The following is a 26,702-nucleotide window of genomic DNA, read 5'->3' as shown; positions in this document are numbered from 1 at the left end:
TTCCTGCCTGCCTGGAATGAACAAAATGTGGCTCCCAGTATTAAAAAAAAATCTGTGAAATCAGGACAGTTAACTAAAGAACAGCACTGAGTAATCAGGGAATTCCAGACATGATGTACTGAGGGCCAGCTAACATCTCCCAACAAAGGATTCCTCTCCGAAGCAGAAAGCAGCCAGGCCTTAAAGGTGCAAGGGCATTCAATGACAATCAAGGTGGCCAAGTGGAACATTCACAGTCTCCTCAGGCAGATAGAGTTGTCCCATCCTGGATATCATTGGTGAGATAGAATAATCTTATATTATCTGCTTAGAACTGGATTATATGAGGCTCCTTCTACAGAGCTGAATAAAATGCACACTGAAGTGGATTATATGGCAGTGTGGACTCAAGATAATCCAGTTCAAAGCAGATAATATAAGATTATAAATGGGTTATATAGCTGTGTGGAAGGGCCTTGAGTCTACAATGCCATATAATCCAGTTCAGATAAGATAATCTGTATTTTATAGGCAGTGTGGAAGAGAGAGTGAGGCCTGAGTAGGTTGCTCGGAGACCAAGTGGGTGGAGCTTAGTCTTCTAACTGGCAGCAATTGGCTAAAGACAATTATTCCTCTCCCTCTAATTAGGACTTTATTTTTCTTTTCTTTTTGTTGCCAGAACCTAGAGGCAAGGATGGTGGATTGTGCTGCCAAATTTCTAGGTTCTGGGGCTTGTACTTTTGTTGTTTAGTGGGAGGGGAGGACACCATTTGTCTTTTATATATATAGATGTTTTTAACTAATTGTTTTAACTGTAATTGTTATAATTGTTTTGTTGGCATCTAATGGTTGCTAGTTGTAAGACCGCCCTGAGTCCTACTCCGGGAGTGAGAAGGACGGGATATAAATGTATGAAAATAAATAAATCTACTATCCCTAGTAGAAAGCATCAGAAAACAGAAGAGATAAAACAGATTTTTATCATTTCATAACTTGCTATAAAACAGCATATCCTAAGAAACAGGATATGAGCTGTTTTTCATGCAGGATAATTTAGGCCTATGCAAACAAATCACAAAAGCTGAGATCTTTTAGCAAATATGGGTGACATGAAGAAATACAGTAAAGTGCCACAACTTGATGGCTTTGGTACACAATTTTCAAGGCTTTTGTTTTAAAAATTGAATCCAATACTCAAGAAATTGTTAATTACTATTTACTAGTATATGAGGTAATGGCAATCAGAACTTAAAGTTATTTAATTTAATTTGTATCCATTTGAAAATTTGAAACCTAATTAAAAATCACTGCTACAGCATCAGAACTGTATGTAGCACAGTGCATAACATGTGCTTCCGAATTATTAGCAATTAGCAGTCCAGAAATCGGCAACTGTAGACAAAAGGGAATGTATTCTGAATGAATGTAGTCATCATAAGAGCAAAGAACTGTAAAATGAAAAATAAAGCTATTTACCATCTAGTTCCTTTTCAATTAAATCCATCCTATGAGTAACTTCATCTTGCAGAGACTCAACATGGGCTAAAAGATTAAGTTGCCACTGCAACTGAGAATTCACAACTCCTTCCTTGTCCTTCTCCAGCAGTTTCACGTCACTGTCTTCTTCAGCCGTGACTTTCTCTCTTATCTGCCAAAATATGGAAATCAATCATTCTAATAAGTGTTGAGTTGTCCAATATAATATTCAATAAAAGTTGCATTTTACAGTAAAAATGAATAAATGCAAGTACAGTAGAGTCTCACTTATCCAACATAAACGGGCCGGCAGAACGCTGGATAAGCAAATATGTTGGATAATAAGGAGAAATTAAGGAAAAGTCTATTAAACATCAAATTACATTATGATTTTACAAAATAAGCACCCAAACATCATGCTTAACAACAAATTTGACAGAAAAAGTAGTTCAATACACAGTAATGCTACGTAGTAATTACTGTATTTATGAATTTAGTACCAAAATATCATGATGTATTGAAAACAATGACTACAAAAATGCATTGGATAATCCAGAACGTTAGATAAGTGAGACTCTACTATACTAATATTTCTGGATCAAAAGTAAGAGTAGACAATACATGAGTGGAAACATGTTTTTTTGTGTCAGATATTACAAGCCTCAGAGCATGTTTTAACATTATAGATTCTTTTATGGAATGAACTGAAACAATAATATGCTTGTTTGAATAAGTTAGAAAGTTTAGGAAATTGTTATATAGAATGCATAGACACAGAATCATCACAATTCCCTAAGGTAAGCAAATAATAAACTGTTTTACTGTACAGCATGTAATTTAGTTTTGAAAGCTAATTAATTAAATACAATACTAACCTTAAGGCAAATAAAGCCTTTATTTATTTAAAAAAGCAAAAGTAATTGTGCCCACTTTTCCTAGCAAATATTTTATAAGCTTGGATACATACAAAGGGGTTTCAATGTTTTGGTATTTCTATTTTATCTGTTATAATTAACTGGCAATGCATTTGTTTATCCCCCCTTCTATTAACACCTCTAAAGAACCTCCAAACTATATGCTGTATCACTCAATGTGCTAATTTATCCCAGAGTCCAACCTTAGCTTTCCACTATTCAGCCACACAATTTCCAGTAGAGTTTGTCTCCCAACTACCAAAACCCAGGAAGACCCCAGACCAACATACCTTAGAGTAATTATGTTTTGACTCATTTTCCAACTTGCATATTTCTCTATCCAGTTCCCATCCTAACCGCTCCACTATTGTATCATCTCCATTCTCTCTTATCCTATTAACACTCTCATCAATGTCCGAATTTCTGGTTTCTACAACAAGTCTCTGTTCTATTGCAGGATAGTAGGCTCGAGGTTTTTGGTAACAGTGTTCACTGGTAATATAAGATTCCTCTACAGAAGGAATGGCTGAAGATTTGTCAATGGTTCCATTAAAAGTTCTGTAACTTGCAGTCTCTTCTTTGCAACAGTTTTCTTCAACATGAATGAGGCGCATAGTATGAGATTTCTCTTCTACATCAAGATGTTTCCACGGCTGACACCAGAGCTTCAAGTCAGGATGTTCTTTGCTTCTGATGAAAGGATAAGAAAGTGAAAGTCACACTCAAATTTTTAAAAAGTTTATTATTTGCTTTTTTGAAATAATTAAATGTGACAATAGTCAATATTATTATTGACTCTGATATTATCCCATCCTTCATTCTGCACATCAAATTTCAGCAAATTCAGCATAACATTGACTAGTGTGTGTCTGCCATGGCAATATTTTAAATACTTCATAGGCTATTCAACAGAAATAATATAACCAAGAAAAACTTGGCCTGTAGAAAAGATGAAATAATAACTAGTATTCTTGAACAAACATATAAGAATATTTTATAATTATATAGCACCAGCACTCAGAATTTACAGAGTTTATAACTAAAAGAGAGAAAATCCTAGAAAACACATAATACTTATTATGATTAATAGTTTATCAGTAGAAACAGACTTTCTCAATGACTGAAACGATTAGCATAAATACAGATTCTTGTACTACAGAAATTATAAAATTGCTGACACAAAACGCAGAGCTCCCATTAAAAGCCAGTTATCCACCCACAAAGTAAGTTGTCCCATATATCACTAGAGACATATCATTTAGAAATATTTTTTGAGCAGCAGACACAGTGCTCTGAGCACCTACACTGTGTCTGGTAGCTCCTACAATTACCAACCTTATTCCTGTGCATTTAACATACATGGAATAAAAATATAGCAGGTAACAATTTTTCTAGTATGGGAAAAGTAGAAGAAACATTCCAGAGGTTCAGATTGGCAACCATATTAACTTTACATTTGTTTTTTCTACCAAAAGAAAGGACTAGTGTGTCCTTCCAATACTACTTTATGAATAAATGGTCTGACAACTTAAGACAAAATACTTATATAACCATAAAACAATTAAAATTAACTAATTTTTGATCTCGTACAGTAAATACACTATAATCTGTCATTAATCTACAACAGAAAAGCTGTAGTGAACTCCAGTTGTACTGGAGTGGGGAATGGTGCATAATTTTGATATAACGTGTTTATAAATCAGCCCATTATATACTTGAAACTATTTAATACCATATACAAAACATTTAGCAAATTACAACCACCCGTGACTCTGCAAAATGCCAATATAATAAAAAAAGAATATAAAAACACTGCTTACTGCAAAATGCTCATTTTCAGTTGAAGGCCATGTAGTACTTCTATCACTTTTTGCACATCGCCAAGAAGTTGGTGTGTAGCTACTATTTTCTTAGCATTTTGATGGGAATAGTTTTCTCCCAAAAATGCTAAGCCATGCATGTGACCGCTGCACAACCAGTCCTTTTCATACCAGTACTTCAAGCTGGATCTCTTACCTAAAGCAGCAGAAGTAAAGGCAAACACGACATATAAAAATAAATATATAAACACACTATTATCCTAATTCTCTACTCCTTCATCTTGCTTTAATGGCAGTTCTGACTGCAGAACTCAACTTTAATAAGAGATCTCCAATGAATGAGAAAACCTGCTATGCAGTAAAAAAAAACATCTACCCAAACTTCACAGACAAATGGAGTTCAATACTATTCAACTCCTTGATGGGATTTTAAGATTTCAAGAAACAATGAATAGACAAATCTTTTATCTAATTGCAAGTAACATAATCCAAGTCTTATAATGTCTACTTTCATTCTAAGTCAGAAGTGGCCTGCACAATTATTAAAATCATAAACTGGTACAGGCACAATATTCTGAACTACGAACTGCTACTTTTCTATCCAAAGATGAGAAAGTAACCTGACACAATATACGTGCATTAAAAGACTGTCAGTTTAACACTTCATAAGTTGTCAAGCACATAATCAGCAATATGTACCCTCAATGCAGCCTAATGTCAGTGATGTTACTGTTGTTGTTGTTATATCTACCTTTTCCCCAGTTAAACACACTAAATGTCTCACAACAGATTTTTAATGTAGTTAAAATCACTAAGCACAAGTATCAAGAAATGATTAAACTATTAAAATGTTTTTGAAGACAGTTAAAAACATATTATTTTTAAAAAGCATAACGTAAGTAACAAAAAGAAAATACAGCTGACTCTTGAGATGGGATGGGCCCTGTACAATCAGGCCTGTTGAAACAGAAAGATTTTCACCTGATTACTGAAAGAATGGGGAGGGTATAGAGCTAAACATTATTGAGAAAGGAGCTCCAGAGCATGGAGGCAGCCATTGAGATGTGTTTCCACCAGGTGTAAGGGTGGTAGGAACAGAAAAGCCTCTCCAGCAGATTCCACAGGCAGATTTGTAAGAGAGATTATGGTCCTTCAAATGACCTGGACTTGAGCTGTAAAGGGTTTTATAGATCAAAACTTTTGAATTGTACCAGGAAATGGACTGGCAAGATAGTGGAGCAGTTGCAACAAGAGAGTTGCAGCTAGCCCCAGTTAATAATCTGGTGGCAGCTTTTTGGACCACCTGTTTTCCGAATATCCTCAAAGGAAGCCCTATGTAGAGCAAGTTACAGTAATACAACCAACTAAGTCATGTAACACTGTGGCCAGATTTGACATCTCGAAAAATGGGCACAGCTGACACTATGCTATTGCATTCCTGATTACCGCTGAAATGTGAGCTTCCAGGTTCAGGATTAAACCCATGAACATATTCAAGCTGTGGATCTCTGTAACTCCATCCAGCATAAGATGATTTCCTACTAAATTCAATTTATATTAAATATGTTTCATTTAGAGCTTGTGAATGACAGAAGAAACTCAAACGAAATTCCATGCATCATGCTAGAAGGAACACATTTACAAACCACCAATTAAAACAATCTCACATTGTCAGATATAACTGTGACGTAGCTACGCCTGGCAATACAACTCTCATAAAACCTACCTTTTCAGTCAAGCAGAAAAGTTTCTGAGGCACTCCAAAGCGGTGTGCTGGGAATTATATCTGCAGTGCTCCCCCAGTTACAGAGTACACTGAGAACAGGCTGTTAGAGAAACCCCTTATGCCTTGACACCAGGATAATATGTTATTGCCCAGCATCTCAATCTAACCCTTGGGCAGGAGTAATGTCTGGCTGAAAAGGTAGGGTTTTTTTTGTTTTTTTTTGGGGGGGGGGTGTCACATTAAGTGGTTAATGACCATAATGTGAATTCCCAAAATTCTGGATTAAAAACATAACCACTCAACAGGATGCCAATCAAAATTAAGTAAGTTCTTTTGAAAGACATAAAATAATATAATTACTACATACTATTAGAAGGTTCTGCAACTTTAGAAATCTTTGTACCTGGAGGATCTTGACAAATATAGCAGGTATATTTCTCAGGTACATTCTCTTCTAATAAACCCATACAAACTCCATGCTGCCAACAGAGACATTCTTCACACTATTGTAACACAAACAAAATTAGATCAATGAGATACACATGTATTTTACTGTTGAATCGTTTGAGTCCAAGTCCAATCTTGTCATGGGCATGATGATATACAAGACTACATAGCAGAGTATGATACTACTACAAGGAGACTTACAAGCACCTGCTCTCAATCCACCCATCTCTACCATTTAATTATCTAGGCCGCTGCTGTAGAAGCAGTAGGATACCTTGTAGCTAGGTACATTGAGAAATACAGAACTATTTGAATTCAAGAAATCTACATTTAGCCATTGTCCTGACTTGAATTCCATCCCAAATATAACAGATTATCCCCTATCCTATTGCTTATTAAACAGTGGGTTCTGACGCCAAATAGGGTCCCCTTAGTTCAATGTTGAGGTTGCAAAAAATTTGGTAACACTAAAGGTTTTCTGAATATCACCTAGTGACTGTTTTTAGTTACACAAATTTGTTCTGCAGTGTTTACAGTGGACTCTACAGAACAGTGGTTCTCAACCTGGGGACCCCAGATGTTTTTGGCCTACAACTCCCAGAAATCCCAGCCAGTTTACCAGCTATTAGGCGAAGCGAATTGAGAATATATTGCAAGTTGCTTCTGGTGTGAGGTCACAAATGAAAAAGTTTAAGAAACTCTGCCCCATCCTACTGTTTCCGCTGTTAGAAAAAGCTGAGTAAGCTTGGGTTGCAGAGTCAATTTCTTTTCCAACTCAGATCAAAATCTGAATTGGGAGAAGACAATCCAGGGCTGTTATGCTCAACCTCTGGAATAGTTAACTATGCTCCTAAAGGAACTGGGAAAATTGAAAATTGGAAAAAACAGAGCAACAACACATTTTTTAAAAAGACAAAAAACCCCACCAAAACAACCTTCCCCTCTCCTTGGAAAAGCCCACATCAACTGGAGCAGTGTTATTACCACAAAATATCCCTCTGACATCCCAATATTCCTGCAAACATGGATATTGACTGAAAATCCTCAAAATGTAAACTAAAAGTAGATCTTGTAACTTCGAGGACTCATTATCAGCTGGTTCAGCTGAAAGTACACTAGTACAGGCTCATGTGAAAGGCTGGTCCTCACTACAAGTATCCTACCCAGATTTACCTCATTACATACCCACAATCCACTACTGTGTACCTGAATCATAAAATCATTTTCTTCTTCCACTTCACAAATGCATCGAACAATCTCAAAGCCACTATCATCATCATCTTCAAGGTCCTCATCAGGATTAGTTGTTACATCAATATCGCGACTGCAGTCATCATCACTCCAGAGCAAACTATCTGCAGACGACTCACTCAAGGTATCATCCTCTGTAAAAAGAATTCAACTGCAGTAAATCTGAGTAATTTCAGATAGGTCTCTCCTGGGGTTTGGTTCAGGGACTCTATAAACAGATGCCCAAAATATAGATGTTAAAATTCCTTATTCCTTACTTATAAAATATCACAGGACAGCAAAGAGCAAGCCCCAGCCGCCAGCCATATATTCTTCTGGCTTTCCTGCCTCATGGAATCCTGCTGCCAGCCACCTGTTTCTGCCTTTGAAGCAGTGCCTAAAGCACTTCAGGTAATTAGTTCGCAAGCCAAAAGTGGATGGCTAGTGAGCTGATTTAGGGAAGCCCCAGGAATGCACCCCACAGTCATCTGCACTGCTCCCTATGCTATTTCATAACTAAGTATCTTGGTTAGTTGAAGTCACAGCTCAAGGATATGGTGAGTACAGTGCAACATAAGGCAAGAAATAACCATTAACAAGACTTTCACATTTTCAATTTACTTGATATCTTGCTTCTGTGCCAGACTCAGTTTATGCATTAAATATAAGCTCTCCACTAAACAAATATAAGATAAAGGGTACACTTTATGTACTCTTTATTTTATATTTATGGCCAGCAATATAAACAACAACAAAAACAAAAAGTTACACATTAAAAGCTGGCACTCAAAGGAATAGACACTATTTCAGGTACACTGGTTCGAAGTCACATAGGGCTTCAAAGCACCAACATTTTGGATCAGGATCAGGAACAGCCTTGCTTTTCTAGTCTGCATTAATGGACCATCCTTAAAAGATAGTCACACGCACAATATATTGCAGTCCTGTGCCATTGTGTATCTGTCAAGCAAATATAACATGTTTTATCACAGCAGATTGGTGATTTTCTATACACCCTTTCCGAACCATCAAGACTTTTAACAATAATTCTGCAATTATTACCATTATTACCAGCTTACCATTTATTTTTTCTTTGTGTTTACGATGTCCAGAATCAGTTCCATGTAGCTGAGTACTTAAGTGCGCACATGATCGACTTGTTGAACTACATCTCGTTGAAATGAGAGATCTTGGAGGAGAAAGATCTTGAGAGAATTCAGTATTTTCTTCGCTCCCTGAAAGCTCTGTTAAAGAAGAAGCATTATTACTTAAGAATGAATGTGATAGTAAATAGGTACAAACAAAACCTCACTGTTAAGGACATGAGAATATTGTATCTACATTAAATCTTCACATTAAACCAGGGAATAGAAGGTGAAGAGTACAATGAATGGGGTGTTAGATTTTATACACACACACACACACAGGCTTATACCCCATCCATACAATCTACTTCCTACCATCAAGTAGAGCCTATGTCTTTCTCTGTTCTCTCCATATAATAGAAAGGCAGGCGGCTTTCAAAGTGGGGTGGAGAAAACAGCATTGGAGGACATTTTTATATCTCCCAAGATCCCTAACATTTTCCAGAAAAACGGGAGCTGGATGAACATAGTCCTCCAAAATGATGGAGGCTGTGTATAGCATCCAGATCTTGGGTTATTTCCCAAGCAACTCAGAAGACAGGTTTGCACTTTCTCATTCTCCATTAGAATCCACTGTTGTCTGCTGCCTCAGCAAATAGGCACAGATATCTCTGGCAGAATTACAATTACCATATTAATGATTCCACTGTTGCCTCTAAAATATAGTAATATATTTTCTGCTAAATAACAGCAGTTGGGCAAAAAGGGCATAAAGCAAAAGGAAAAAAAAGTAATTTGCAATGTTAAAGTAGTACCTGATTTAGTTTTCTTTTTCTTCTTCTTTTTCTTCTTTGCTTTTGCTTTTGCAATGTCTCTCACTTTCTTCTCTTTGTTCTTCTCCTTTTCTTTAGTAGCTTTAGAAAATAATTTAAATAATTTATTTAATGCCAATATTTCATAAAATTTTCAGAATGAAACTATAATAATTGCATAAACATTTCCCAGAATATTTCATGTGTGATCTAGGTGAGTGCATATTACTAGAAACAATGGCTTATTTGGAGAGCCCACTGATCCCTCTCCAAGAGATTTGGGGGATATTAATGGACCATCCTTAAAAGACAGTCACATGCACAATATATTGCAGTTCTGTGCCATTGTGTATCTGTCAAGCAAATATAACATGTTTTATCATAGCAGATTGGTGATTTTCTATACACCCTTTCCGAACCATCAAGACTTTTAACAATAATTCTGCAATTATATCAGCTTACCATTTAGGGATAAAAGAAATCAGAGTAATGGTATGGGCAGTTGCGACTGGGAGAATAAGGTCTGGCATAGGAAGACACTCTGGATGGGCTCCTAGAGCGAGAGGCCCTGGATTCGAGGGAGAGGGAGCATTCATGGTACTGAGCAGTCCTGGGGCGGCATCGCTCAATGCTGCGGCCTTGCCGCTCCTCCTCATGGCTCTGCCTGTCTGGAATCGAGTGGGGAGGAGGATATTGCTGCATTTGAGGGAGGGAGGGTTCCACAGTTGGCATGGAACTGCCAGGCGCAGCTTCGCCGCTTGCTTCGGCGAGAGGCTGTAAAAAGTTAACTGGAGACAAGTGGAGAGGAGTCTGCTGTGGAGAGGGCGGGTTCAGAGAGCCTCGATCTCAAGGCGTGTTTTCTCCATCCCGGTTTTGCCTCCCTTTCCTGGGCTTTTTAGGGCCCTCCTTTTGCCTGGCCTTCCTGGTCCTGGAGGACATGGCATTTTTGCGTGGTGCTTCAGGCGCCGGATAGTCCTCACCAGCATTCTCTTCCCTGGCAGGGAGGGAGCTTTGAGCCTCGGTTAGGAGGGGAGGGCTCTGAATAGGGCCGTTTTTGGGCGCGTGTTTCATCCGGCGCCAGGGCTTGCTCGTAAAGAACGGCCTTAAAGCGGGCCTCTCTGTTTCGGCGTGCCTGGTGAGTAAAAGATTGGCAAATTGGGCAGATTTGGGGAGCGTGTCCTTCGCCCAAGCACAAGAGGCATATGTTGTGCCTATCTGAATCGGGAAGTTTGGCCCCGCATGAAGTACATTTTTAAAAAGATAAAGTAGACATAGTCTGGCCTGATACGTGGTCGAGGTCCAGTCCAGTGGGGCAGGAGAAGGCAGCAAGTAGGGGCAGTCCAAGGTCAAAATCCGTTAGAAATTCAAAAGAGTATAAGAGGTTCCTACTGTCTGCTGTCGAGTGGAAAGAAGAACTGAGGCTTAGCCCCGTCCACGGCTATATATATTACATGAGGAGAGTAGGCGGGGCTCCCGCCAATTTGTTTCACTTTTAAGCTTTCAGAAGGTTCCGAACTCTGCGCAGGCGCACTGGGGAAACCCATATGTGTGCATTTCACAGACAACACGCAGAAGAAATAAATATATTAATAACTGAAAGGAAATGTTTCAGGAAACTACTTACACAAACAACCAGATGTTGTCCGCCTTCTGTTAGAAATGTCTTGATTCGTTTTTTCAGATGCTAAGGAACCTCTTGTCTGAATATTTCTTGTCGTTGGACTCTGTTGTGGTTCTGGTGACTTCTCAATGCCATGAAAATATTTCATGTGATAATGCAACAGTTTTGCTTTTCGAAAGGATTTGGAACAGTCTAGGAATTTGCATCTAAACTTGGGTTCATGTTCAATTGCAGCTTTTGAAGCAGAAAAACCATCATTTCTCTTAGAAGCACTGGCAACTGGAAGAACATAACAATTGATGCATTTTAATTATAAAATACCATGTTAATGTTAACATTAAGACTATACATAGCAGGCAAGCAGATCACTCCATTATAATTCCTTCAAGCTAAGAACTTAAACTCCCACTCTGCTCCAAAGAATAGTAATAATAAAGCTTTATAATAAAGGGGTCGGGCTGTGGCGTAGGCTGGTTAGTAGCCAGCTGCAATAAATCACTATGACCAAGAGGTCATGAGTTCGAGGTCAGTCTGTGTTAGAGTGAGCACCCAACAATTAAAATAAAAAATAGCCCCTGCTCGTTGTTGACCTAAGCAACCCGAAAGATAGTTGCATCTATCAAGTAAGAAATTTAGGTACCACTATGTGGGGAAGCTAATTTAACTAAATTTACGACACCATAAAACTGCCACCAGCATGCGGAAAGGAATGAGAAGTCGGCTTCACAGTGGATGATGAAGCAGCTGCTCCCCCTGTGGCCGGAATCGAGCATACCCTCAGGAAGCTGGAAGCTGGAGAAGGTTTAATTGCTTCTGTGTCTGTCTCTGTCTCTATGTTCATATGGCATCGAATGTTTGACTTGTATGTGTACAATGTGATCTGCCCTGAGATCCCTTCGGGGTGAGAAGGGTGGAATATAAATACTGTAAATAAATAAATATTTGTATCCCGTCACCATCTCCCCAAAGGGAAACTCAGGGTGGCTCACAGAAAGCATTCAATAGTGCAACAGTATACAAATACAACAAAATATAGAGAAGTATAAATAAAATTGATCCAATTACATTTAAAATAGTAATACATCAAAAGGTACTATAAAACCTAGCAAGCTACAAAAATAGCGGCAATATACTATATCAGTCCCCAAAAAGTGCATGTGAAACAAATCACTAATCCTCAAATGTAGTGATTTAGCCATAATCACTAATCATGGTAAAGGCTTGTTTAAAAAGCCACGTTTTCAGGTGGGATCAAGAGGAGGGCCTCTCCAGCCGATCTTAGGGGTCGCGCCCTAAGAAACAAGTGTGATCTGAAAAATAAAATTATAAAAACTGAACCTGGAATAGATGTCTCTGGAATCTCTTGTAGTTCAGGTGTAGAGGACAATTCTGCTATGCTGTCTTCCTCTGCTTTGCTATTATTAACTAAAGGCTGAGATGCTTCTTCTGAACACGGAGGCAACTCTTCCTTGAGTTTTAGTTCAGATTCAACGCATACCTCTAATGGACCTTAAAGACAAAAAGGCAGATAACAGTTGGATACAAGATACCAGAACAAAATCTTCAAATAAAGAATTCCAAAAAAGCCAACTCTGCATTGTCATTGTTGGAGGCTTATGTACATTAGATGTCCACACTTTGCCCTCTATATAAAGTCAACTTAAACACAAGTATTTACACTTATAAGATATGTTGCTAACATCCATTATCAATTATATCTTATTAGAAAACAATTTTCCTGAGTCTACAGCAGCCAGACACTATTGGCTTAATGACTTCGAAAGCAATATAGACAATCTTATTTATGGAAATGTCTATCATTTAAAACTACTTCTAGTAATATTAAAAACATGAAATAATCAAATTAATCAATCACTGGTACCTAACTCCAAGCAAACTGCAGTATCTATATGGTCTTCTGAATGGTAAATGCTAGTGAATTTGTGAATCAAGGGCACTGATTTACATATGTAGTGGGAATGCCCACAGGTTACAGGATACTAGACCACAGTAAAACTACAAATCAAACAGTTAATGCTGACCCAAAAATTGGACTACTCTCTTTACTTGAAAATCAATACAGATCACTAAAATAAAAAGAATTACCTTTTTATTAGTCACATATTAGAAATATCTTCTCTAGTGTTTTAACTTTGTGATAGTTAAGGCATAATGAAAGGTTTTTTTAAATGACGCAAATTACATAATGATGGATAGGCTTGGTATCATAACAAGATAAGTTCAAATAGTTGGTGGGGTTAAAGCTATCTATTCTGTATAACCCAATGTTTATTCTGTGAATTGCATTCACAAAACGTTTTGTATGTTATGCAGTTCTGGAGAGGTTTACAGCTGTAATACGGGGGAAAATGTGCCATACATCCCCACACTTCACCAAGGTTCTCCAGAATTATCTAATTTTTGGAGCACTAGTGGCAAATCCAAGACAAAAAAGCCATTCAGTAGGAAAAGTAAATTATATTTGAAAAAGTGGGACTTAACTGCCCTGTCTGCCCATAGTCAACACTGGAAGAGGCATTTCTAATCTATGTTATTTACCTTCAGTCACTTCTTTGAGGCTTGAGTCTGGCTCTTTTGAAGGTTCAGTTTCATCTGGCAGTGGTATAATAACGTCTGTATCTAAAGTCTCATTATTACTACTTGTAGAATGACTTGACTGTCTTTTTATGGAATCTTTTTCATTGTCTGGGACAGTTTTCAGCTTGTCTTGTGCTAAAAACAAATATAGAGCTATTTGCACATCAATTTATTAAGCGGATCATAACATGTTACATACATTATAACTTTGTTTTCATTTTATTTAAGATCTACATCAAATAAAAATTAAACAACACACATAGCAAACAGAAGAACAATACAAACTACACATTACAAGCTACAATATACACACACATACGCACACAGTAAAAAATCAAAGATAGCAAACTAGGAAAAAGAAAAACAGTGACTTCCAACAATCCTTTCTTGAACTATATTTTAACCCTTGATATCAACCTCATTGTATCTTATCTGTAGGTTACACTTCATCTATATAGCTAACTCAGGTTAATTAGTAAAATCACCAAACCACGACCACTTCTTTCAAAAAGTCAAATAGAGGTTCCCAATCTTTCAAAAATCTTGTTAATGGTTTTTATTTGATAAAAAATAGTTTTCCAATTTCATAAATCATTTAAGTTTTAGGAACAAGTCTTTTTAGTCATGAATCTTTTCTGAGTATACAGTATTCTTGTTGCTGTTTTCATGCATTGAAAACACACGATTTCCCCCTAATTTTTCATCTATCAGGCCCAAATGGGAAAAAATGTTTTAATTTGAAATTAATCTTTAGGAATTTGAGTCATATTTTGTATTTGCTAGTAGTAATTTCTAGCTTTTTCACAAATTTACCACATACGTTAGAAAGTTTCATCTTGCTTATTAAATACTTACACATGTTCTTCTGGAGCCGTGGACGTTTTGAAGGGAGATCGCCTCCTTTCGTTATTTTCCGTCTTCTCAGTTCTAACGTTATTGGCTGTAACGTTTGAGAACCTTGCTCTAAATATGAAAACAGAGAAATGTTTTTAACTATTCCACTATCTCCACTTTTTTATTTAACTGAGGAATTGAATCCTGTACTTTCAATCTCTTCCTCCTGGCACTAAGGATTCAATTTCCCCCTGACAATGGCACTACCTTTCTGTGGTGGTAAGACTGGGTGTTATGGCTGATGTTAATAGTGTTGCTGATTGGGTCATATTACTGATGTTAATAGTGTTGCTGATTGGGTCTCCGATGTCAGGAAGGCTTTTGCTGAGGAGCCAGATCTGATGTGCCAAAACGTTACTGGGCAGCAGTGGTAGTAAGAGGTGATACTGGCAGAGGATTTCTTATAGGCAATGGCAGCCAGACCATACCTTACATTTGTTACTACTACACAGAAAGGAGCATATTAAACTTCCTTTTGATTATTGCTTACCATCAAACCCTATGACATAAGACAAATAAAGCAATATATAGTACCAGGAGATGAAACTCCCAGGTTGGATGGAACTCAATGAGCTACTGGGAGAAAGAAGAGAACTATTATGAATAGCACTATGGTTAATGACACAACTGGACTAAAGCTGAAATGATGTTCAGCTGTTGGATGTGCTCAGAGGTGAGAGGAAAATCGGAAGCTGCACAACACATATAGATGTAGTGAATATGAGAAGCATGAATCTGGGGAAGCTAGACCTGGTAAACCATGAAATAGAATGTGTAAAAACTGCAATATCTGGGATGAGCAAGCTGAACTGGATAGGAATTGAACATTTTTAGCCAGAGATTACACAGTGTTTTACTAAATAAATGAAAATCTAAGAAATTAGGTGGTGAACAGTGAAATATGTAGCAAAAGCAGTAAAATTATATAATGCAAAGTTTGAGACTACAAGGAAACCAATCAATACATTCATAACCCAAGTTTTGTTCCGACTGCAGAGCCAGAAAAAGAAATTGAAAGATTATGAGCTGGAGAGTCCAGGAGGAAATGAATCACACACCAAAACAGAACTTCTTGTAAATCACAGGCAACTGGAATGTAAAAGTACGAACAGGCATAATTAAAGATTATAGAAAAATTTGACCAAGTATCAAGAAATGGATGGCCACTGACTGAATGTTGCAAGGCCAATGGTTTGTTCAGAGTAAACCTATTTTTCAAGCAACTGAAGAGGTGACTGTATACATGGTCAATACAGAAATCAAATAGATGATATAATTACAAGATGGAGAAGCCTCAATTGCCCTGCCTCCCCTCAGTGTGGTGACAAGTTGCGGTTCTTTTCTGGGGGAAAGAAGAAGTGCCTCAGATCTTGCCTCCACTGCTCTTCCTTTTTCTTTGCCTCTAGTTTGCCTTAGCTGTCTCCTCCTCCTCTGGTGGGAAAAACCACCAACTCCCCACCATTCATATCTCTTCCTTGTGAGGGAGAAACAACATAGCTTTACCATGAAGTTGTTGTAGGATCTTCATAGCAAAACTACGTTTTTCCCTTACAAATGAGGGAACTGAACAGCGCCAAATTTATCTTCTGGGCAACCAGAGAATGGGCCTCTATTTGCAGGGCTTCACAAGCAATTTATCTTAATCAGGAAAGTTTGCAGTGGAGGGTTGTTGTTATTGTTGGCAACTCCCCATTTAAGGTTCATAATTTGTAATTTGTAAGAAGATGGAAGCAGAGTAGAATTTCCTAGCCATGAAATCTAATTTCTTGCACTCCTTATTGAAGGGGTGGTGAGTTTCTTCTGAATGGATCATAATTTTGCTGCTTCAACAACAGAATTTGGCTTGGGATAATGGAACAGCAAATCAGAGTCAGATTCTAAAACACAGTGGATGGAGTGGATCATGATGTATGAGGAAGCTTAAGAAGTAAAAGGTGCAATAGGGTGGAACTCTGCCCCGGAGTGTGGTGGAGGCTCCTTCTTTTAAACAGAGGCTAGATGGCCATCTGTCAGGGGTGCTTTAAGTGTGATTTTCCTGCTTTTTGGCAGGGGATTGGACTGGATGGCCCGTGAGGTCTCTTCCAACTCTATGATTCTAGGGTGGTTGCAGGTGTCAGAATCTTGTTCTAAATTCATCTGTACATCTGATTAGTTGTCCCACATCCAGCTGTTTAAGTTCTAACTCCAAGGCTCTTGCTATCTGTACCATTTGTTCCACAAAAGCACCAACACCACTAGGAAGAGAAGTCAACTTGTGGTCTTCTAAAAACCTCAGAAGACAGTGCATCAGAAGCATATCAGATGAATAAGAATCCAAACCTTTAAGCAGGCAGAGAGGTTTGAATCCAAGACTTTAACCTAAGAAGGAGCAGGTGGAAGAGTCCTCTGCACAACAGGATCATCAGTCCTGGCCTTCATATGCTGTTGTGGAGAGTGTGATGTAGGGCTGGAACATTGTACTGATGCAGTGGTCAATGGAGCAAGGAGTTCCTCATCACATTACTTTAAGACTAGAGACTTCTGTTGGCCAGATAGAGATGGTACAGGCTTCTAACCAATGTGACAACTGCAAACAATCATGTCTGTGGTATAGTTCCAAATGGTGATGGTATTTCCATTATACTATACTTATCTACAATGAATTGAGAATATCTTTACACAATTACCCACCAAAATTCTTCAAAAGCTCTAAGATAAATACAGATCGCTCTCAAATAATTACGGCTGATGTTTCTAAATAAGAGAAATAAATTTCGAATGAACTTCAAATTAGGTGATAGAAGTCATTATTTTTACACCGCAACGATAGGCTTGCTGTGTATTTTCAAATTGCCTATCAAATTATGGTGACCGCATGAATTTCATACAGCATTCTTAGGCAAGAAATAATCACCAAGCAGTTTTCCAAGTTAATTCCTCTAAAGTATAGCTGAAGCACAAATATCTAAATATTAGAAGCTAAGCCACTTCTTAGAAGATCCAGTTTTATTTGTTACCACTGACCTGCTGGAGGCAAAACAGGCGGTCTACCACGTCGTCTTTTGGTTTCTTTGAGGTTGTCTGGTGGCGTCTTCACATTATCATTTTCTGGTTTCTTCTCAATCTGGGAGTCTATTGAGAATTCCCTATCATTTTCAGAAATATTCTCTTTGTCTTCTTTCCCATCCTTGGGTAAAGTCTTTTCAGACACCTTGTTTTTTTCTAAAGGTACTATTAGCTTTCCTTCTTTATCAGGTTTAGACCTTCTTTCAATCTTTAACGTCTTTTCATCCTTGTCTTTCTTATGATTCTCAGTTGCTTTCCTCTGTTCTTTAAACTTTTCCCATCTTTCAGGAGATGAAGGGATTTCATTACCTCTCTCCTTTGGTCTTGGATTATTCACAATAGGCTAAAAATGAAGTGAAAATGTATGGCTTAATATGACATGCAAATGTTGCTTGAGTCTTCCAATAAACAAAAATTACAGCCATATAAAATGAAAACTGTTCCAAAGACCCAAATTTAATTTTTAAAATGAATACAGAATTAAATGTACTACCTGATCTTTGGAAAAAGCTTTGACATGTATATTCTTGACTGTCTGAATTACACCGTCATAAAATTTCACAGTATAAGTACCTGAAATTTAAAAGAGAAAAAATCACTATGAACTGCAGAAAAATAAACAGTTGCCCTGCAGGTCTGGTTCTTTTGCATATAGCAATGCATATATGCATATACCAATGGGAATTAATTCACAAATGTTTTATTTCACTACGTTTCAGTATTGTATATCCAGAAGTAACACAAATTAAATTCTCCATAACATTCATAAATGCTGTCATAAATAGAAAGAACAAGAAATATCATATAGTATGAAATCAACAATTAATTCTTACCATCCTTGTTAACGGAAGTAACTTTGGCTGGATAAAAACGACAATCAGACCAGCAAGCCAACACCTGGTCATTTATACGAAAACCCTAGAAAAAGAGAGAAATGTTTAGAATACTAAGTTATATAAAACAAGTGTATACAAATATACAATTCCATCTAAAGGTAAAGGTTTCCCCTTGACATTGTCTAGTTGAGTCCAACTCTGGGATTGGAGCTCATCTCAATTTCTAAGCCGAAGAGCAGGCGTTGTCCGTAGACGCCTACTAGGTCATGTGGCCAGCATGACTGCATAGAGCGCTGTTACCTTCCCGCCAAAGTGGTACCTATTGATCTACTCACATTTGCATGTTTCCAAACTGCTAGAAGCTTGGTAGAAGCTGAGGCTAACAAAAGGAGCTCACCCCGTCCCGCAGATTCAAACCGCCAACCATCCGGTCAGCAAATTCTGCAGCTTAGCAGTTTAACCGATTGCGCCACCGCGGCCCCTTTACAACTGCATTACAGTTTTAAAATAGCCTATCCTATAGACAATAATACCCCTCCCATGGAAGGTTCAGTCGGTCTCTTCTCATTCCACTGTCAGGAAAAGATTTTTTCAAGGCATGCTTTTGGTGGCCAAAGAATGAACAGAACTCCTTTGTTGCAACAGCTCCATTGGTTGCCAGTCTTTTTCTGGCCACAATTCAAGATAGAAGTTTTGACCTAAATGGATCATATCCAGGTTATGTAAAGAACTGTATTCTCCATTAAAATTTGTTATCTGCTGGGGAGACCCTTCCCCCTGTCCCACCATTTTCACAGGTACCATATATACTCATGCAAATAAATCACAGATATAAAATGAAGGCAAATTTTGAGGCCAGAATTATGGATTTTGATATGACCCATGGATAAGTCAAGGGTTATTCCGTGGAGAGGAGAAAGTACTAATTCCACCTTAGAATGCCAGCTACTTCTGGTTGCCACTGCCACCATTTCCCTGCCCATGCAGTCAAAAAAGCCAGAAGCAGTATCACAGCAGCGGGAGTAGAGAGGGTTAATGCATCTTTTAGGTTCTCCTGGGATGGACTAATCTCTTGCCTTTTACCATTCTATTCAAATAGTTTTTAAATTTATTTTAATGCTTGACATGTTTTTAATGGTTGATTTTAATGTGTAGAGTTATTTGCTGATGTATGTTTGAATCCCAAACTGAAGAAAAGACAGGATATAAATCAGGCATCTTTAAGCTGCAACTTTCCAGGTGTTTGGGCCTCCAATTCCCAGAAGCCCTAGCCAGCTTGTTCGATGGTCAGAAATTCTGGAAGTTGGAGGCCCAAACACCTGAAGGCCTGCAGTTTGAGGGTGTCTGATATAAATAATAAGAACAATGTGGCAGAATGAATTTTTTTCGTGAAGTGTGCCACTTTTTATCACTTAATTTTGTTTGAAATGTGGTTTAAATAGTTTTAACTGGATTTTGACTCCTTTGCCTAGAGAAAGGCAGGTAGTATATATCAAATAATTAACTCAATAACTGCAGACCTGGTACTACGAACTTTATATGCTGCTTGTTGGTAATTGCCTTGACGTATGGTGACCTTAGGAATGGCTGTCCTCCAAAAGAGGCTGTTATGAACAGCTCCATTAAGATCTTATAAGCTCAGGGCTGTGGCCTCCTTCACTGATTTTATGTACCTGTAACACAATTTTCCTCTATTCCTACTGTCATCAAATTCATTAAACATTACAGTCTTTTCTAATGAGGCAGGCCATCTCCAGAAATGACCAAAGTAAGATAAGCTTTGATTTTGATTTCTAAGAAAAGCTGAATTGCTGTTAGACTTATTTATTTCTCTTTTTGGCAGTTCATGGTATCCACAGAACTCTCCTCGAGAACATTTCAAATGAATAATCTTTCTCTCAGCTCTCTCAGTCAGAAACTCTAAGACATGGATGATCCTGACTTTGGTACTCAATGATGTATCTCTCCACTTCAGAATCTTAGTGCAGTTCCTTCATTGTTGCTCTTCCAATCCTAGTCTTTTAATTTTTTTTGACTAATCTTCATTATTATTTATGACTGAGTCAAGATATAGACAATGTTTAACTATTTCAATGTTTTCATCTTCCACTAAATATTATGTTAATCATCTATGGCCATTTTGTTTTCTGATTGTTCAATGGAAGCATTTTTTTCCTTCGGTTTCCAGCTGTCCCAAGACTTTGCTATTTCCTGCTAGTAACAGTGCCATCTGCATATCTTTGATTGTCCATGTTCCTTACCCCAATTTTCATGCCTCCTTCTTCCAAAGTATAATCCTGCTTTCCATATATGTTCTGCATATAAATTAAACAGATAGGGTGATATAATGCAGCTTTGCTTGATGTCATTTCCAATTGGAACCCATTCTGTTTCTCCATATTCTGTTCTGACAGTGGCTTTCCATATGCTATTGCATAATATTCTACTATACTCATTCTATTCAGCCTTAATAGAACGCACTAATGTATTTTTCAGAAAGGGTACACCAAATACCAAAGCCCTAATGTAAGATTCAGAAGAGTGTGTTCATACTGTTTAAAGTTCTCAAATATGGAAACTTGCAGTTGAAAAGAACCAAATTATTAATAATTGGAGTGTATAGGACTATAAGTGCATACTGTTTATTAGGCTGTCAGCCTTAACAAAGACAATGGAACACATTTCTATTACAGGATTGTACTATAAAACAAGCTTTAAAAGCAGCAAGCATTTCTGGCAAAGAAAATTTAGGCCAGGTTCAATACATTTTATCCTACTCCATTCTGAATGCCAATATGAAGGAAATTAATATTGGTTGTAATATTTATAATTAATCCAGCAACCCTCCATGCACAAAGCAAAAAGTAATTATTGATTTCCAATAACTTTCAGGTTTAAAAAGTATTGCAACTATAGTCAAGTAACTACACTTGTTTTTACTTACAGAAGATCTTTCTTCCTCGTGTAATCCTTCTTTCCGTAACTGTATTTTTTCTAAAGGACGTAAATAAGGGCTATCCCAACAAAACCATTCGTCATAACGATGATTCCAGCGTTTAAAATGGATAAGCACTTTTCCTTCCTCATAATCAATTTCTTCAATGTGAGCTGGATACCTATATAAAGAAAGTTAGTTTGAAACATACTTGTTAATAAAATTGGAATAATACTGAAAAAGGATAGAATATAAAGTATATAGTCCAAAGCTATAAATAATTTGGTAATCATGTTTGCTAGGGCTACTAAAGTAAAAAACAATAAAGAAATAGCTTTACGCATGATGACTTTCACTTAATCCAAAATTAATTCTATAATCTTCCATTAGTAAATAAAAAAGAAAGTGTATTTTCTTTTTGGATTAAACTCAAGTAAACATTAATAAAGAGAAAAATATATAGAAATATAAAATTCACGCTTTATCTAAATCATACTATGTTCTGGTAATGATTTTTTATTCGTCCTTTTGCTATAAATGCCCTCCACTTTTTACCCAACTACTAGTTTAATAGTGCAATGAGAAGTGTCTCTTTGCCCTCATCAACCACATAAAATTTTAAGAACCAAAAAGAAATGCTTTGAATCCTTAGTGTAATAAAACTAGGTGATACTCATTTCTCAATACCAACTGAAGCTGCTACCCCAGTTAAGATCGTCAGCAAGATGGATGCATTTGCCAGAAGTACATCCATTGCAACAATGAGTTGCTTACCTGTAACTGTGGTTCTTTGAGTGGTCACCTGTGAAATCTGCACATGTGGTAAATAAGTGCACGTTAACAGCAGTAACCGAACATACAACAGCTGTTTGTAATAAAGTAATAATTGCCCCACGCTCCCTCCCCAGAGGGTATATATATGGCTCAGTGAAGCCTCGGCCTTACTTCCCCTGCCGTAGAGCGGCAGAGTCACCAAGGCATGACATAAAAAGGGGAGGAAGAGCGGGGATGTGCGGATTTCACAGGTGACCACTCGGAGAACCACAGTTACAGGTAAGCAACTCATTGTTCTCCTACGTGGTCCCTGTGAAAATCCGCTCATGTAGCAAATTAGCTAGCTACTCACTGTGGATGGTGGGAGTTATGCTTCTGCTGAAAATAACACTGCTCTCCCAAAAGTTGAGTGTCGTTCGGAAAGGAGGTCCAATTTGTAGTGAGTGACAAAAGTCAAAGGCGTAGCCCAAGTAGCTGCCTTGCAGATGTCTTCTAAAGGCACGCCGCGATCGAAAGCCACCGAGGTTGCCATTGCCCTTGTGGAATGTCCTTTGAGATGTAGGGGAGGCGTCTTGTGGTGTAAATGATAAACCAACTTAATCGTGGCTATGATCCATCCCGATAGCCTTTGGGAGGAGACTGGATTCCCCTTGGTATCAGACCGGTATTTAAGGAAAAGTCTTGGTGAAGTGCGAAAAGGCGCAGTTCTATTGAGGTAAAAGGAGATGGCTCAGCGGACATCTAGCAGGTGAAGGGAGCATTAGAGCGGTGTCGACGGGTTTTAGAAGAATGCTGGTAGGACTATGTTTTGGGAAAGGTGGAAGAGGGATGTTCTTTTTAGTAAAAAGGAGATGTCGAGGCGCATGACAACCTTGTCAGAGTGAAATCGAACATAGGGTTATCGGAACGGAGGCCACATATCTCACTGGCTCAACGTCCCCATGTGATAGCAACTAGAAATGCTGTCTTCCATGAAAGGTAAGAAAGGTCAGTGGTTCGAAAGGAGGTTTTGTCAAAGCTGAAAGGGTGGTGGAAGGGGCAGACGAGGGGGGGGGTTAGTGTTCTTGTATCCTTGAAGAAACAACTGGATCATAGGGTCACGGAAACAGGAAGGACGACCATGTTTGCGGCGGTGAGCCGTAATCGCTGTGAGGTAACAGCGAAGGGATGATAAGGATAAACCAGCTGATGCCAAGGAGGCGAGGAACTCCAGCAGGATGGATGTGGGTGCAGGAAATAGGTCAACGTGATGTTGGCGGGTGAAAGTATTAAATTTCTCCCATTTTGAATTGTATGATTTTCTCATAGATGGTCTATGAGCCGCTTGGAGGATGTCTTTAACTGGTTGAAATAGACTTAGTTGTGGATCCGCCACGCCATAAGGCAAAGGCGGTCTATGTCCGGATGGCGAAGTGTGCCCTGGTTTGCAGTTAGAAGGTATGCGCACCGTGGAAGGGTGTAGTAAGTCCCTGCTGCCATTGTTGAAAGTAGTGGAAACTAAGGTTGACAGGGCTATCCATGGTGCTAAGATAACGCAGTTGGCTTTGTCCCTGTAAATTTTGGCTACTACGTTGGTGGCTACTACGTTGGTGAGAACTGGAGGGAAAATATAGAGTAGGGGACCTTTCCAGTTGAAAAGGAATGCATCCCCCAGACAACGGTTGTTAGATGTCGATATACCCCGAGCGCAATAGAGATGGCATTTGGCGTTTGCTGGGGATGCCAAGAGGTTGATTTGAGGTTGTCCTCACCTGTGGAACAGTCTAGCTATCTCGTCTTTGTGGAGCGACCACCCGTGAGGAATGGATGTTATCTGGCTGAGGCTGTCTGCCATGATGTTTTCATGACCCGGCAAGTGTATGGCAAGGAGAGTGATACTGTGGGCGATGCACCAGTCCCAAAGAATAACTGAGTTTGAGAAGTGAGCGGGATCTAGTGTCGCCTTGTTTGTTGACATACCACATTATGGTGGTGTTGTCCGAGCATACTTGAACTGTGGAGCCCGAAAGAACGTCGCAGAATGCTTGAAGGCCTTTGAAAAGTGCTAGAAGTTCTAGGACATTGGCGTGGTAGTGTGATTCGAGGGGGCTCCAATGGCCGTGGGCTGAGAGATTGCCAGAGAACGCTCCCCAACCATGGAGGGAGGCGTCTGTTGTGATTTGTGTGGAAGGGCCTGCTGGTCTAAATGGCATTCCTGCGCAGACTAGAGAGTGATGAGTCCACCATATCAGTGATTGGTGGACATGTGGTGGAAGATGAAGTCGTGTACGTGGGTCATGTTTGTATGGGTCGAAGACCTGAAGGAACCATGCCTGGAGTGTACGCATGCGAAGACGGGCATATGGTGTTATTGCTGTTGTAGAAGCCATATGCCTGAGTATAGTCTGTATGCGAGAGGCCGGTGTGACAGGCGTGTGAAGAACTTGGAGGATGAGTGATCTGATTGCTCGGAACCGGTCCTCCGGTAAATGAGCTGTGTATGAAATGGGGTCGAGGGAGGCGCCGATGAATTGTATGTGTTGGGTTGGTTGTAGTTTGGACTTCTTGGTGCTGACCACCAAACCTAGATTCTGAAGGAGGGAGAGGGTAAGGTGAATATTGTGGAGGTCTTGTTTGGATTTATCAACAAAAAGCCAGTCATCCAGATAAGGATAAACAGTAACTCCCTGGAGGCGGAGATGAGCAATTACTGCCGCCATGCACTTCGTGAAAACGCGAGGTGTGGTAGAGATTCTGAAGGGTAAAACTGTAAAGCAAAATGCCCGTTCCCCGACCATGAAAGCTAGGTACCTATGGTGATGGGGGGCTATGGCTCTATGGAAATATGCATCTTTCAAATCCAGGGTGGCAAACCACGCCCGTTCAGGTAATAGAGGTAAAATGGTGGCAACGGAAATCATTCTGAATTTATGGGCCATAATGTAACAGTTTAGGGGTCTCCAATCCAAAACAGGATGCTGACCGCCATCCTTTTTAGGAACTAAAAAGTAACAAGAAAAGAAACAAGAGTAAAACATAGGATCAATAGACACAATTGCCCCTTTATTCAACAACTCAGAAATTTTCTGACACAACGGTGAGGAAAGAGAAGTAATTTTAATACAACCTGTCTTCGGCTGTGTGTGAAACTCGATGGAATAACCATTTGTGATAACCTGTAAAACCCATCTATCTGATGTAATACGATGCCACTCGTGAGAAAAAAGTGCTAACCTATTTCCAAAAACAAGTGAAGAATTTTGTGTAGTGTCCACATTACTGCATGTGGAGGGAGGAGTGGCACCATGTAACGTGGAGAACCCGTCACCAAAGAGAAATGAGTGGAGTTAAGGGAGGGTAAGGGGTGAGGCGCGCTAAAAGCGGCCCCTTGCCCTAGGTTGGTAACGGCCTCTGGGCTGTTGCCGAGAGCGACCTATAGGTTGTTGTCGAAATTGAGGTGGTTGAGATGTTTGTGGGAATGGTCGATTCCCAGCAGTGAAGGGACGACGATAATAATAAGAAAATTGTGTGTTTCTACTTCTGGGTGGGAAAGAGTTCTGAGGAGTAAAGCCATATTTGGAAGTTGATTTTTTCATGTCTTGCGTACTTTTAAGCTGCTCATCGGTATCTGGAAGGAATAAGCCGTCATCGTGGACTGGAAGGTTCTCCGCAATGTCTCTTCCATCCTCAGGAAGTGTAGAGGCACGGAGCCACGCATGGCGCCGGATTGCAGTTGCAGTTGTAAACATTTGGCCTGCCGCATCTGCAGTGTGTTTTGACATGTCCTTTTGGGCCCTGGCAAGGGTTGTCACCTCCTGGTGATATGCTATTGCAAACGCACGATGTTCTGGAGGAAGAGTGTCGATATAGGTATTCATCTTATTCCATAAATAGTCTTGATAAGAAGCCATATAGGCTGTGTAATGAGCCAGACGAGTTACGAATCCGGCAGTAAGGTGGGCTTTCTAACCAAGATGCTCAAGTTTTCTGCCCGCCTTATCTGTTGGAGTGGGCTGAGATCGCACTGAACGTTTTCCCTGAGTGACCAATGAATTCAGTTTAGGAGGTTTCAATGCCTGTGGAGCAGAGGCAAGATCTAATTTGTAAAGTATATCATTCCTTCTAGAGACTGGAGGGGCCATTAGGGGAGAAGTATCAGGAGTACGAGCGAGCTGTAACAGGAAAGGTAAAGATGGAAGAGGTAATGAGGAGGTAGGAGGCAGCTGTTGCTCGGATGGAAACAGCGGGTCTTTAATAGGCTTCTGAGGGGTAGGCACTGGTAGATTCAAGGCCTTTGACAAACGAGTCATGAGGGAGGAAAAAGTAAGTAGTTCCTCTGGTATGATAGAGTCTGTCTGTGCAGGCTCCTTATGATCGTCTGAAACAGTGGAGTCTGAATCTGAAGCTGAAAGGTAAGGAATGGGTACTTCAGTATCATAGGAGGAGGGCTGCAAAGCAGGCTGTCCATGTTGTGGTGCTAATAGAGGAGGCTGTGGACGACTAAGGACCTCCACGGGACCGAAAAAATATT

At 39.1% G+C, this 26,702-nt stretch overlaps 1 protein-coding gene across 5 annotated transcripts in view; it reads right to left on the bottom strand.

Moving 5' to 3' along the window:
- The window catches only part of phf20 (PHD finger protein 20), a 58,171-nt gene that overhangs the window by 4,252 nt on the left and 27,217 nt on the right, over positions 1-26,702 (bottom strand). For 2 of the 5 annotated variants that reach the window (XM_008109960.3, XM_062978762.1), the window contains exons 3-18: positions 21,428-21,599; positions 20,745-20,798; positions 18,481-18,565; positions 18,141-18,220; positions 17,606-17,990; positions 14,564-14,671; positions 13,670-13,843; positions 12,449-12,619; positions 11,114-11,389; positions 9,493-9,591; positions 8,672-8,836; positions 7,569-7,747; positions 6,283-6,418; positions 4,190-4,385; positions 2,660-3,059; positions 1,456-1,627 (exon numbers count right to left, since the gene is read on the bottom strand). In XM_008109960.3, coding sequence (XP_008108167.2) covers positions 1,456-1,627; positions 2,660-3,059; positions 4,190-4,385; positions 6,283-6,418; positions 7,569-7,747; positions 8,672-8,836; positions 9,493-9,591; positions 11,114-11,389; positions 12,449-12,619; positions 13,670-13,843; positions 14,564-14,671; positions 17,606-17,990; positions 18,141-18,220; positions 18,481-18,565; positions 20,745-20,798; positions 21,428-21,599 — 2,852 coding nt within the window. The remainder of the gene's footprint in view (positions 1-1,455; positions 1,628-2,659; positions 3,060-4,189; positions 4,386-6,282; positions 6,419-7,568; positions 7,748-8,671; positions 8,837-9,492; positions 9,592-11,113; positions 11,390-12,448; positions 12,620-13,669; positions 13,844-14,563; positions 14,672-17,605; positions 17,991-18,140; positions 18,221-18,480; positions 18,566-20,744; positions 20,799-21,427; positions 21,600-26,702) is intronic. The other 3 variants (XM_008109961.3, XM_008109962.3, XM_003220478.4) reach the window with 3 other exon arrangements.

The sequence above is a fragment of the Anolis carolinensis genome, chromosome 4 (genome assembly GCF_035594765.1).
Source record: "Anolis carolinensis isolate JA03-04 chromosome 4, rAnoCar3.1.pri, whole genome shotgun sequence".
Taxonomy (NCBI): Eukaryota; Metazoa; Chordata; class Lepidosauria; order Squamata; family Dactyloidae; genus Anolis; species Anolis carolinensis.
Note: the sequence above shows the minus strand (reverse complement) of the source record. Positions and strands in the feature narration are given on the sequence as shown.